Consider the following 14,318-nt stretch of genomic DNA (forward strand, 5'->3'; position numbering starts at 1 on the left):
AACAGTTCAAGACCGGCTTGGACAACAGCAAGACCCCATCTCTGTTTAAAAAATTAAAAAATTAGCTCGCTGTGGTGATGTGTGCCTGTAGTCCCAGCTACTCAGGAGGCTGAGGTGGGAGGATCACGTGAGCCAATGAGATTGAGGTTGCAGTGAGCTATAATCATGCTGTTGTACTCCAGCCTGGACAACAAAGCAAGACTCTTTCAAAAAAAAAAAAGGGGCTGGGCACAGTGGCTCACACCTGTAATCCCAGTACTTTGGGAGGCCAAGGCGGGCGGATCACAAGGTCAGGAGATCAAGACCATCCTTGCTAACACAGTGAAACCCCATCTCTACTAAAAATACAAGAATTAGCTGGGTGTGGTGGCACGCGCCTGTAGTCCCAGCTACTTGGGAGGCTGGGGCAGGAGAATGGCGTGAACTTGGGAGGCAGAGCTTACAGTGAGCCGAGATCGCGCCACTGCACTCCAGCCTGGGCGACAGAGTGAGACTCTGTCTCAAAAAAAGAAAAAAAAAAAAAGAAATGAAATGTAGCTAGAGGCTGGGTGCAATGGCTCACGCCTGTAAGCTCAGCACTTTAGGAAGCTGCGGTGGGAGGATTTCTTGAGGCCAGGAGTTCCAGACCAGCCTAAGCAACATAATGAGACCCTATCACTATAATAATAATAGTAACAGTAACAATAATAATAATAATACAAAAATTAGCCAGGCGTGGTGGTGCACACCTATAGTCCTAGCTGCTCATGAGGCTGAGGTGGGAGGATTGCTTGAGCCCAGAAGTTCAAGGTTGCAATGAGCAGTGATCACACCACTGTACTCCAGCCTGGGCAACAAAGTAAGACTCTTTTTAAAGAAAAAAAAAAAAAAAAACTTAGAAACATAGATAGAGAATGTAACCTATTCTTAACGTTTGGTAACAAATAAAAAGAGTGAATTAGATTCATATTTTAGCGAGGGGGCAAGGGAAGATTTCTATTTTTATTTTTTAGACAGAGTCTCGCTCTGTCGCCCAGGCTGGAGTGCAGTGGCATGATCTTGGCTCACTGCAACTTCTGCCTCCCTGGCTAAAGTGATCCTCCTGCCTCAGCCTACTGAGTAGCTGGGACCACAGGCATGCCACCATGCCTGGCTAATTTTTGTATTTTTTGTATAAAAAATACAATTATTATTTTGTATTTTTTGTAAAGATCATATTTCACCATATTCCCCAGACTGGTCTTGATCTCCTGGGCTCAAGAGATCTGCCCGCCTTGGCCTCCCCAAGTGCCAGGATTACAGGTGTGAGCCACTGTGCCTGGTGGAAGAATTTTTTAAGATGAGGGAAATTTAACTATATATCTGTAGGCTAGGGTCATAGAGCCCAGAGGAAAAGGACAGATGGGTGAAGAATAAGGCTCATGGGAAAATGTGACATTTCAAAGATAAGTTGGAGTGGATCACGGGAAGTTTTAACGTTATTCTGTAGGCAGAAGGGAACCATTGAAGGGTTATGAAAAAGAGAATGACATATTTTGTGTTTTGAAAAGGTAACTCTTATAGCCATGTAAAGGATGATGTAATTTAGGATTGTTAATAATGATAAAATAAAAACCATTGACCTTTATTTGAGCATACACTAGGTATTGCTACACAGTATACTTGAAAATATCCCATTTAATTCTCATAACAACCTTTTAAGGTAGTGTTATTTTTCTGTCCATTTTCATAGATGAGGAAATTGTGATTTATAAAGATTAGGTAACTTTCTTAATGTCTCCCAGGTGGAAATGGATAGATATCCCTGTGCTCTAGAGGAAGGGTCAATGGCTTAGTGTTTTCTATTGCTTAGAATACCAGAAACTGGGCAATTTATAAAGAAAAGGAAACTATTTCTTATAGTTGTGGAGGCTGAGAAGTCCAGGGTTGAGAGGCCACATCTGGTGAGAGTCTTCTTGCTGGTGGGGACTCTCTGCAGAGTCCTGAAATGGCCCAGGGCATCACATGGCAAAGGGGCTGAGTATGCCAGCTCAGGTCTCTCTTCCTCTTCTTTTTTTGTTGGAGACAGGGTCTCACTCTGTCACCCAGGCTTGAATACAGTGGCATGATCTCAGCTCACTGCAGCCTCAACTTCCTGGGCTCAAGTGGTCCTCCCACCTCAGCCTCCTGAGTAACTGAGACCACAAAAGTGTGCCACCACACCCAGCTAACATATGTATATGACAAGGTCTCAGGTCTCCCTATATTGCCCAGGCTAGTCTTGAACTCCTGGATTCAAGCAATCCTCCTGCCTTGATCACTCAAAGTGTTGGGATTATATGCATGAACCGCTGTGCTCAGTCTCTTCCTCCTCTTATAAAGCTACCAGACTCATTCCTGCAATAATCCATTAATCCATGAATGGATTAGGCAGAGCCCTCATGACCCAATCACCTCTTAAAAGCCGTACCTCTCAGCCGGGCGAAGTGGCTCACGCCTGTAATCCCAGCACTTTGAGAGGCCGAGACGGGCAGATCACAAGGTCAGGAGATCGAGACCATCTCAGCTAACACGGTGAAACCACGTCCCTACTAAAAATACAAAAAATTAGCCGGGCGTGGTGGCGGGCACCTGTAGTCCCAGCTACTTGGGAGGGTGAGGCAGGAGAATGGCATGAACCCGGGAGGCGGAGCTTGCAGTGAGCCGAGATCTCACCACTGCACTCCAGCCTGGGTGATAGAATGAGACTCCGTCTCAAAAAAAAAAAAAAGAAAAAAAAAAAGCCGTACCTCTGAATACTGCCACATTGGGAATTAAGTTTCACTATGAGTTTTGGAGGGAGCAAACATTCAAACCATTGTAGTCAGCAGACTTTTTCTATAAAGGGCTGGATAGTAAATATTTTAGTCTTTACAAGTCACACAGTCTCTGTCACAACTATTCAACTCTGCCATTGTAACATCAAAGAAGCCATCGATAATACCATATCTGTGTTCTAGTAAAACTTAATTTATAAAAACAGGTAGTTGATCATAGTTAGCCAACTCCTGCTAGTACCCATCATAATTTGGAAAGTCTTAATCAAGCAGGAAATGTAGCTTATCATATTTTACTTTAACTGTTTTTGTTATAGTGGGATAATGGGAATAGAATTATTCCTAGGCAGGGATATAATTTCATCTCAGAGAAGCTGTCTTTCTAAAAGAGGCTGACTAGAAACAGCAGTTCATATATACAATTTAACCACATTCTGCATAATTTATCTTTTTATTATAATTGCCCTCCAACAGAATGACCCTAGAATGAAAGTTTTTATTTACTCTCTGTCCTTAATACTTTCAACATAGCAGCCATTCAATAAATAGTTGTTTAATAAATTAATGGCATACCCTTATAATTCTAGTGATTGGGGAGATGTATGAACATTTAGAGAAAAATGACGTATCTTGTTTTATTTCTATTATTAATTAATTAATTTATTTATTTATTTTTGAGGCAGAGTTTCGCTCTTGTTGCCCAGGCTGGAGTGCAATGGCACGATCTCGGCTCACTGCAGCCTCTGCCTCCTGGGTTCAAGTGATTTTCCTGCCTCAGCCTCCCGAGTAGCTGAGACTATAGGCGCCCACCACCACGCCCAGCTAATTTTTGTATTTTTAGTAGAGATGGGGTTTCACCATGTTGGCCAGGATGGTCTTGAACTCCCGACCTCAGGTGATCCGCACACCTCTGCCTCCTAAAGTGCTGGGATTACGGATGTAAGCCACCACGCCCCACCCCACAGGTTGTTTCTAATGCATGGATAACTAACCTGATTTCTTTATATGACATTTATATTTGTGTCCTTTTTCACTTGTTAAATAATTCTGTTTTGTTCTTTAGGTTCATGGGTGTGTGTGTTCATCAAGGACAATTGCATGCACTTACAGAGGTAAGACATCACTAAGTGTTGAAGTAACGTATTTGCCTTAGTTTCAGCATTTATAGTTCCATAGTAAGTGTTGCTTGCATATGTAAACAAAATGTATGTGCATTTATGTTTATGCAAAAATGGCAGTGTTAATAATGCTTTCTTCTGTTGCCTGGGAACAATGGCACTATTTCTTTATATATATATACTTTAAGTTCTGAGGTACATGTGCAGAATGGGCAGTATTTCTTAATATCCTTGTATTCCCTCATAATGCTTGGTGAATACTCTGACAATATGAGTGCTCAAGTATTAAAGTATTAAGTTAGCTCTTGCTGCCTAGATGTGACTCCATCCTAAGCCAAGGAATGACAGCACTTAACTGCAAACTCTCTATGGCAACACATTACCAGACCACCTGGTAATGTTTGCTGTCCTGATCTAGAATTCCACAGTTCCTGCTGTGGTTTCCTGATTAGTCTTATTACTTGTTGGAATCAGTTTACATCTTCATTCTCATTTCATTTCCAGCCTCTGCTAGGCAGAATATGTGATGGTCATTATTCATCCTCTGAGGATCAGAGAACTCTCTTTAGAGCAAATTCAGGTACCAAGTTATCAGCTTCAGACCTTGCTTGGGTGCTCCTTGGAAACACAGATTCCTGGAATCTTCTAGGTTTAATAGGTTTGTATAGGGCCCATTACATCTATATTTTTAAAAGCTCCTCAGATTATTTCATGAATATCTAGGTTTGAGAATCTATGTTCTAGATTCTTTTCACATTCCTCCTTGAGAAGCAATTACCAAAGTGAAGAAACTTAGGAAGGAAAGTTGTTTAACAGAATTTGCAAGAGTGTTGGTTTTTTACTGGCTTGGTATCTGGTATTAGTCCTTAATAGCTTATGAAAGAGGGTCCCATGTGCCTCAGTCTCTCTCTTTTCTCAGTTACTGAAAGCACTAGAATGTGGAATGTGTGCAGCTATGCCCTGTCTCTTAAATGGAAAGCCAAAGAAGGCAGAATGGTGAAGAGGTTAAGAGCATGGCCTCTGACGTCTTGATTACATAGGTTTGAATCTGTCTGTACCTCAAAGTTTCCATCTGTATAATGGGAATAATAATAATTAATAATAATAATACCTGCCCCAGGGAGTTTAGATAGAGAAGACAACCAAGAGCTGAGCCCTAGAATATTTAAATTTTAAATGTCTAGAGAAGGCTGGGTGCTATAGCTCACACCTGTAATTCCATTGCTTTGGGAGTCTGAGGTGAGAGGATTACCTGAGACCAGGATTTCGAGACCAGCTTGGGCAACGTAGCAAGACTCTGTCTCTACAAAAAAAAAAAAATTAAAAATTAGCTGGATGTGATGGCATGTACCTGTAGTCCTGGTTACTCAGGAACCTGGGGCAGCAAGATTGCTTGAGCCCAGGAGTTTGAGGCTATAGTGAGCCATGATTGTGCCACTGCACTCCAGCCTGGGCAACAGAGTGAGACCCTATGTCTAAATAGATAGACAGATAGATAGATAGATAGATAGATAGATAGATACATACATACATACATACATACATACATACATACATACATAGAGTGAGACCCTGTCGATAGATAGATAGATGAATGGATGAATGAAAGTCTGGGGAGGACAGACTGAGAAAGAGCAGTTAGTGAGGTAGGTAGAAAACCAGAAGAACATGCTGGCCTGGAATGAAAAGGAAAGAGTTTCAAGGAGGGAGAATTAATTGTGGCAAATGCTGTTGATATAATGTTGACTTCACAAGGATGTTGTGAGGATGAAATATAAAATACTTATTTAGTACAGTGCCTGGCATATATAAATTATTTAATACATGTTAACTCTTTGAACAAAATAACAGTGACTAGTCCCTCTTCTGAACTCTGAATTGTTAATATTTTTCATTTTGTACTTAGTCCTATACTGCTGTTAGTGTCATTAAATTAGACTTTTTACTGAAGTATAACATATCAGAAAAAGTATACATATGAAAAGTACCACTCACTAAATTTTTACAAATGAACACACCCATAACCAGCACCCCAGATCAAGAAACATTTCCCATGTATTTCTTTTCTTGGAAGTGAGTCTATAAATTCTTCAAAGATAAAGTTCTCCCCTTCCTTCTGTCTACCAGAGTTCTGACGCTAATAAGCATAAAAGTATTTGATGCATTCCCTGCATGTGTGATTGTTCTCTGAAATGTGAATTCATTGGAAGGGCTGGTGTGTTAGTTTTGCTGACAGAGAAGAACATCCTTTAAAATTTGTGTTAAGTTGCATATTTTAAAGCAGGTTGTGGTGGAAATGACAGTAATGAGTGATCATAATGCGATATTCTCTTGGCCATGTTGTACTTAATCTGCTGCTTGTTAGCTTGTTTATAGCCATATAAAACATACAATGTGTACTTTATGGAAGAGTATTTATTGCCAGTCTTTCCAGCAGCATTAATGAGATTTTGACATAGCTTATGATATTAGTAATTTTTAATATGACGTTAATAGGCTGATAGTGATGAAGCCCAAATAGCCAAATGCTCTTGGTTATTTTTAGAAGGGATCAGCAAAGGCCTTGATGGCGTAGGTCTTTGGAGACTTCTAGGTTTAATTGCCTTATAATTTGACTTGGCAGCACAAATGTATGGTAAGGATAATAAAAAATAAATTATTAATAATATCTGGCACAGTCTTTGAAACTTAGATGATATTCAGTAAATACTTTTCAGTTGGTGGAATGCTTGTCCTCCAAAGTAATGTGAGTACCATTCCTCATTTCTCTTCACATTTATTTGTCAATAATTACAGTAGACAAGCATAGCACTCATTAATACCTATAAAACATTGACATTATTAGGAAGAATATTTCTCATATACATTAGTGATCTGGACTTTCCTGGGCTTGAGCCATTTCCATGAGTCTTCTTTGTAATTGTAGACATTAATTGAACTTGGAACAGTCAAACACTTAGTTTTTATTTTGTTTTTGTTTTTAAACTACCTGCAGTAAGGATAGACTAAAGATTTTTTTTTTTTTTGAGACGGAGTTTCACTCTTGTTGCCCAGGCTGGAGTGCAATGGCCCGATCTCAGCTCACTGCAATCCACCTCCCGTCTTCAAGCAATTCTCTTGCCTCAGCCTCCTGAGTAGCTGGGATTACAGGCATGTGCCACCATGACCGGCTAATTTTGTATTTTTAGTAGAGATGGGGTTTCTCCATGTTGGTCAGGCTGGTCTTGAACTCCTGACCTCAGGTGATCCTCCTGCCTCGGCCTCCCAAAGTGCTGGGATTACAGGCGTGAGCCACCGCGCCCGGCCAGCTGACTCAAGTTTTTAAGCAAACTAGTATTTGTTAAAGTGAAAGCATAGGCTGGGCATGGTAGTTCACGCCTGTAAACCCAACACTTCCGGAGGCCAAGGTGGGCAGATTGCTTGAGCTCAGAAATTTGAGACTAGCCTGGGCAACATGGCAAAAGCCTGTCTCTACAAAAAATACAAAAATTAGTCAGGTGTGGTAGCGTGCACCTGTAGTCCCAGCTATTGGAGAGGTTGAGGTAGGAGGATCACCTGAGTCCAGAAGGTTGAGGCTACAGTGAGCCATACTTGCACTACTGTATTCCAGCCTTGGTGACAGAGCAAGACCCTGTCTCAAAAAATATATAGTGAAAACGGTTTGGTGAAAGGTCACATGAAACCTTTTAAATTTAATGAGTTGAAATAAGAATCTGTATTGAGGCTGGGTGCAGTGGCTCATGCCTATAATCCCAACACTTTTAGGAGGTGGAGGCAGAAGGATTGCTTGAGGCCATGATTTTGAAACCAGCCTTGGCAACATAGTGAGACCCAGACTCTACAAAAAATTAAAAATATCAGCCAGATGTGGTGATACACACTTATAGTCTCAACTACTTGTGAGGCTGAGACAGGATGATTGCTTGAGCCCAGGAGGTTGAAGGTTGAGAATGCAATGAGCCATGATTGTACCACTGCACTCCAGCCTGAGCAACAGAGAGAGACCTCTTAAAAAAAAAAAAAAAAAAGAATAGGAATGTACCATAAGTATGTCTTTCATTCACAAGACCTAACCTTGTCTTTCACTTAGTCACAAGTATCAGGGAAGTGTAAATCTTTGGTTTTTTTAAACAGAAAATATAATTCTGTGTATTGGTTAGCTGTTGCCCTCCAGCAACAAAACCTCAAAAGCATACAATAAACGTTTATTTCTCATACATTTCTAGGGTTAGCTGAACTGAGTGAGGCTAGATTGGGCAGTTGTGCTGATCTCAGGCTCACTCATGCATCTGCAGACCAGCTGGTGGTCTGCTCTAGGCTGAGATTTCTGGGAGAACTTTGCTCTAGCTCATCCTCCTTCTGGGGCCAGTGGGCTAGACTGGACTTGTCCTTTTTAAGTTGATGTCAGAATAGCAAGAATATGCCAGTCCATTTGCACAACTGCTTTTCATGACTCTCCTTATGTTCAGATTTGCTTGGCCAACATCCCATTGGACAAAGCAAGTCACATGCTTGAGTCCAGGGGTAGGAAATATGCTCTGCCCTTATCAGGAATATGCCGCAAAGTTATGCGTCAAAAGGCACAGATTCAGTAGGAGGCAAAGAATTGGAACCCTTGACAATCACCCATGCCCTGTAAATATCCCAGTCAGCAGATCATAAGTATTTGTGTTTTCTGCCCCATTGGAGGGTAAAGAATTTCTCCCATTTCTTAAACCATAACAACTATTAGTTACTTAAACTCCCACTATGGGCAGAATGCTATGGTTGATACTTTATATTAACTGTAATTCTCACAATGCTATAATCTTATTTCTTCCATTTTGTAGATGAGAAAACTAAAGCTTAGAGAAATTAAGTTACTTCCCCAAAGTAGGATTGCATCCAGGTTCATCTAACTTCAAAGTCTATTTCTATTACAACATGCTGTTCTTAATTGATTTTTATATTCCCCCACAGTGCTAAGCACAAGATCTTATGTGTGTAGCATGCATAGTATTTGTAGAATTCAATTCTGACTCACTTTTTATGTATCCTGGGTTATTTGGAAAAGATACTTCCTTCCTGGTCATTGGGTATATTAGAGTGTGTTTGGGAGCAAGTAACAGAAAATAGTTAAATGGGCTTTAAACAACAAAAGGACTCATATAACTGGAATTTTAGCAGTTTATTAGATTAAGTATTGATATAATTCAACGGTTAAATTGACGCTGTCCAGAGACCTTATTCTTTCTCTTTGCTCTGTCTTTATGTTGTCAATTTCATCCTAAAATAAAGATGTCTGTCACTCATAATCAAAAAGTAGCTGCCAAAAACTTACATGGTATATGTTTTCTCTTCTATATTCAAGATGAGTGGGAGGTTGGGATGGAGAGGAGAGAGAGAGAAAGAAAGAGAGAAGAGAAAGAGATAGATTGTGTGTCATCTCAAAGCGCTTTTTCCTTTTAATATTGTTAAGAAAGGCACAGAGAAGGAAATACCATCACAATCAAGCAGTTTGGGAACCCATTAGTGCAGAACCTCTCAGTGGCTAGAAGATTGGGGAATTGGGTAAGGTATATGGTTGTGGAGAGGGATCACAAATGGCAGTACTCTCTGATCAGGGGAGTCAGCAATTGAATTGCTTGGTGAGCAGGATGTTTTGGGGGACTCTCTTGCCTTTTCTGCCACGAAGAAAACTATCCAGCCAGGTGTAGTGGCTCATGCCTGTAATCCCAGCACTTTGGGAGGCCGAGGCAGGTGGATCACCTGAGGCCAGGAGTTTGAGACCAGCCTGGCCAACATGGTAAAACTCCATCTCTACAAAAGATACAAAAATTAGCTAGGAGTGGGTGGCACATGCCCATGGTCCCAGTTACTCTGGAGGCTGAGGCAGGAGAATCACTTGAACCTGGGAGGTGGAGGTTGCAGTGAGCCGAGATCATGCCACTACACTCCAGCCAACAGAGCTCTAGGCAACAGAGCAAGACTCTGTCTACAAAAAATTAAAAAAAAAATAAACTACTCTTATTTTCTTCTGTGGCAATGAGAACCACTCAGCCAATTCTGCAGTTGCAGAATATTCCTTGGCCTAGTTGAGGTGATTCGGTCTTTTTACAACAGAGCCACCTCAGTCGAGCAGATGTTTAGTACTGAAAGAAATGCTTTTAGCTGAAGGCTATTGCAGAGAGTTTTTTATTCACATAGCCCTGATCCTCCTATCACTCCCTATTCCCACCCAACCATACATCTTCTTTCTTTATTAAAGAGTATTAGTGGCTTTGGAAATTTCTTGTTTATGTGGGTTGATATGTATTCCTTCTGAGTTGGTTTTGTCAGACTTATAAGAAGCCTTATATAATCAGACAGCTTACAATGAAACTCCATGGGTTCAGTGACCAAACTCATGCATTATTTATAAAAATGAGCAAGCCAAGGCCATGTCCAGTGGCTCACACCTGTGACCCCAGCACTTTGGGAGGTTGAGGTGGGAGGATTATATGAGGCCAGGAGTTCAAGACCAGCCTAGGCAACATAGTGAGATCTTATCTCTACAAAAAATTTAAAAATTAGCCAGACATGATAGTTTGTGCCTGTGGTCCCAGCTACTCCTGCTGAGGCAGGAGGATTGCTTGAGCCCAGGAGGGCAAGGCTTCAATGAGCTAGGATTCTGCCACTGCACCCCAGCCTGTGCAACAAAGTGGGACCCCATCTCAAAGAAAGGAAAAATGAACAAGGCAGACCTTTTTTTGGTGTGCTGTGATATGTGATATTGTTATTAGTTGTGCCTGCTTCTTATTTTTTTGTGTGTTTCAGTACAGAATATTTTCCTATCCTTATTTACCATGATAAAGATGCGAAGTTGCTTGGTGCCCTGCCTTGGGTTAACTTTGGCAGCAAAGACATACCTATCTTTCAAGTTTGGGACTGGCAGCTGTTAACCACCACATGGTAGTTAAGAGACACACCAGAGGTACTAACAGTGATTGCGTCTGTGATTCAGGTTTTCCTAAAAGGACAAGTGAGGGGGAAATGACAAAGATGTAAATTAGAAAATACACAGGAAGATAGAGATTCACTTGATACACACCACTTTGAGTGAATCTACTATGGGCTAGGTAGTTTGCTAGGCTCTGGGTTTAGGATAAAAAGACATCTGCTCCCGTGATCTATTGTTACATAACAAACTACCCCAAAACTTAGTGGCTTTTTAATTTTAGTTTGCTTGTGATTTTGTAGGTCAGGTATGCAGAAGGGCTTTGCTGGATCTTTGATCCATATGTGTCAGCTGGAGTGACTGAGCTGGCAAATCTATTTCCAAGATGGCTTCTTCATTTGCATATCTGGTGCCATGGTACTCCTTGGTTCTTCTCTTTTTCCACATGGTGTCTCATTCTTTAGATCATCTCCATATGGCTTAGGCTTCCCACAGCATGGTGATCTCAGGATAGTTAGACTGTTACAAACCACTCAAGTGGAAGCTGCAAGCCTTTTATGACCTAGCCGTGCAAGTTCAGAATGTCCCTTAAGCTGCATTCTATTGGTCAAGCAAGTCACTAAGGCCATCTGTCAATGACCATCTTTAGTTCACTGGAGTGTCTTTCGTGAACTCAATGGTTAATGGCTGGGATAGTGAGAAAATTCTTACTGTGCCCTTCCTTAGAAACTGTTTTTTAAAAATCTGTTATCCCATGCTGTTAACTCTCAGATCTCTCTGTATATTAATAGTTGTTACTCATTATAGTTCATATTCTTTTTTTCCACTCAGTTATTTTGCTAGTGTTTGCAGTACAGCTTAGCTTGGTTACCTTCCCCAAACTGGCCATCCATTCCAACCTTATCATTTCATTTCTTTATTTTTGGAGACGGAGTCTTTCTCTGTCACCCAGGCTGGAGTGCAGTGGCACGATCTCGGCTCACTGCAACCTCCACCTCCCAGGTTCAAGCAGTTCTCCTGCCTTAGCCTGCCAAGTGGCTGGGACTATAGGCACACACCACCACACCCAGAATAATTTTTGTATTTTTAGTAGAGACAGGGTTTCACCATATTGGTCATGCTGGTCTCAAACTCCTGACCTCATGATCCGCCCACCTCGGCCTCCCAAAGTGTTGGAATTACAGGTGTGAGCCACTGTGTCCGGCCCTTATCATTATTAGAATCCTTGTTCTCGGCCGGGCACGGTGGCTCACGCCTGTAATCCCAGCACTTTGGGAGGCCGAGGTGGGCGAATTACCTGAGGTCAGGAGTTCGAGACCAGCCTGGCCAACATGGTGAAACCCCGTCTCTACTAAAAATACAAAAATTAGCTGGGTGTGGTGGCACATGCTTGTAATCCCAGCTACTCAGGAGGCTGAGGCAGGAGAATCACTTGAGCCTGGGAGGCAGAGGTTGCAGTGAGCCGAGATCGTGCCACTGCACTCCAGCCTGGAGAACAGAGCGAGACTCTGTCTCAAAAAAAAAAAAGAAAAAAATCCTTGTTCTGTTATTAGAATCCTTTGTTCTTTGGGGTTAGTTTTGATTTTTTCTCATCACTTGAATTTAATCGGTCCCCAGTCTTTTCCTATTTTCTTCTTTGTGATATCTTTCTGATTATTTTTCTTTCTCTTCATTCCAAAGCCATAATATTATTCCATACCTCAATTCCTACAAATACTTTTTTTTTTTCTTAAGAGACAAGGTCTTGCTGCTCTGTCACCTAAGATGGAATACAGTGGCACCATCATAGCTCACTGCAGCCTCAAACCCTTGGGCTCAAGTGATCCTCCTGTCTCAGCCTCCCCATTAGCTGGAACTACAGGTGCATGCCACCACACCCAGCTAATTTTTACATTTTTTTGTAGAGATGAGTCTCACTATATCACCCAGACTGGTCTGGAACTCCTGATCTTAAGGGATCCTCCCACCTGGGCCTCCCAGAGTGCTGGGATTACAGGTGTGAGCTATCACACCTGACCTCTTTTCTTCATTTTGACATACTACTATCTGAATAATCATCATCAAGCACACCTGATAATGTGATGCTTCTGTCTAAAAAATTCTGTTTTGTATTCTAAACTCTCTAATCTCGTTTGATAATACGCATCCCTCCTTTAGTTACATGGGTCTTTTTGCTCTCTTCTATACATTCTTGCTTTAGGTGTCCCAGGACTAGGAATGTCCTTATCTCTCTTCTCTCCAAGCTGTGTGAAATCCCAGGTTCTCTAATGGAACTAAGTCTCCTAGATAGAGCTTATAATAATACTCTGTGTGGCTGGGCCCATAGCATATGCTTAGTGTGTGTTTGTAGTTGATGGTCTAGTGTAGACCCAGCTCTGAGAAAGCTGAATTAGCCCTAGTGGAAAGAGCCAGAAATCAAAAATAGTGTGAAGGCCAGGCACAGTGGCTCACGCCTGTAATCCTAGCACTTTGGGAGGCCAAGGCAGATGGATAACTTGAGGTCAGGGGTGCAAGACCAGCCTGGCCAACATGGTGAAACCCTGTCTCTCCTAAAAAAAAAAAAAAAAAAAAAAAAAAAAAATTAGCCAGACTTGGTGGCGGGGGCCTGTAATCTCAGCTACTTGAGAGGCTGAGGCAGGAGAATTGCTTCAACCCTGGAGGCAGAGGCTACAAAGCTGAGATCACACCATCACCATTACGCTCTAGCTTGGGTGACAGAGTGAGACTCTGTCTCAAAAAAAAAAAGAGAGAGAGAGAAAGAAATGTCACATCTCAAATCCTTTCATAATTAGAAGTTTATTTCACTTAAACTTCTATGTGCAAAAAATATTTCTACAAATACAGTTTGACTGCACTTTGCTTTTGGAAAAAGTAATTTTTATTTAATTTTTTTGCTTTGCTCATTTACTAATAAAAAACTCTCAAACTGTGGTACATTTCTGTTCTTATTTTTAGTAACTCCCTGTGACATTTGAGAAACAAGAATTTGAGGTTGGCAAGCTAGCCCACAAATAATAGAAGAGTTTATTTAGTTTATCTTAAAACAGTTTTTCTCTGACTTGCTTGCTTGCTTTTGGCTCATTTATTCATCCGAAAGATATTTATTTGGCTCCTACCATGTCTGGCACTATTCCAGGTACTGGGAATACAATAATGAACAAATAAAAATCCCTGTCCCACATTTTAATTTTTTTTAAGTTTAACTTTATTTTGTATTTTTTATTTTTGGTAGTGACATGGGTCTTGCTATGTTGCCGAGGCTGGTCCTGGGCTCAAGTGATCCTCCCACCTTGGCCTCTCAAAGCACTAGGACTACAGGCATGAGCCACTGTACCCAGCTGGAATTTATATTTTAATCAGCAGGGGGCGGGCAGAGGAGTTAAACTAAACAAGGGAACAAATTGTAATATATATGATGTTAAGTGCTAGGTGGTTTACAATTTTCAACATGTAGACAGGGAAGGCCTCACAAAAGAGGCTAAAATTTAAGAAGGTGGGTTGGGTGCAGTG

The 14,318-nt window shown here is 41.3% G+C and overlaps 1 protein-coding gene across 9 annotated transcripts in view; it reads left to right on the forward strand.

The window, feature by feature from the left end:
• The window catches only part of TESK2 (testis associated actin remodelling kinase 2), a 145,622-nt gene that overhangs the window by 99,306 nt on the left and 31,998 nt on the right, over positions 1-14,318 (forward strand). For all 9 annotated transcript variants that reach the window (XM_055254613.2, XM_055254614.2, XM_055254618.2 and 6 more), the window contains one exon: positions 3,838-3,886. In XM_055254613.2, the coding sequence (XP_055110588.1) occupies positions 3,838-3,886 (49 nt within the window). The remainder of the gene's footprint in view (positions 1-3,837; positions 3,887-14,318) is intronic.

Source organism: Symphalangus syndactylus, chromosome 12 (genome assembly GCF_028878055.3).
Source record: "Symphalangus syndactylus isolate Jambi chromosome 12, NHGRI_mSymSyn1-v2.1_pri, whole genome shotgun sequence".
Lineage (NCBI taxonomy): Eukaryota > Metazoa > Chordata > Mammalia > Primates > Hylobatidae > Symphalangus > Symphalangus syndactylus.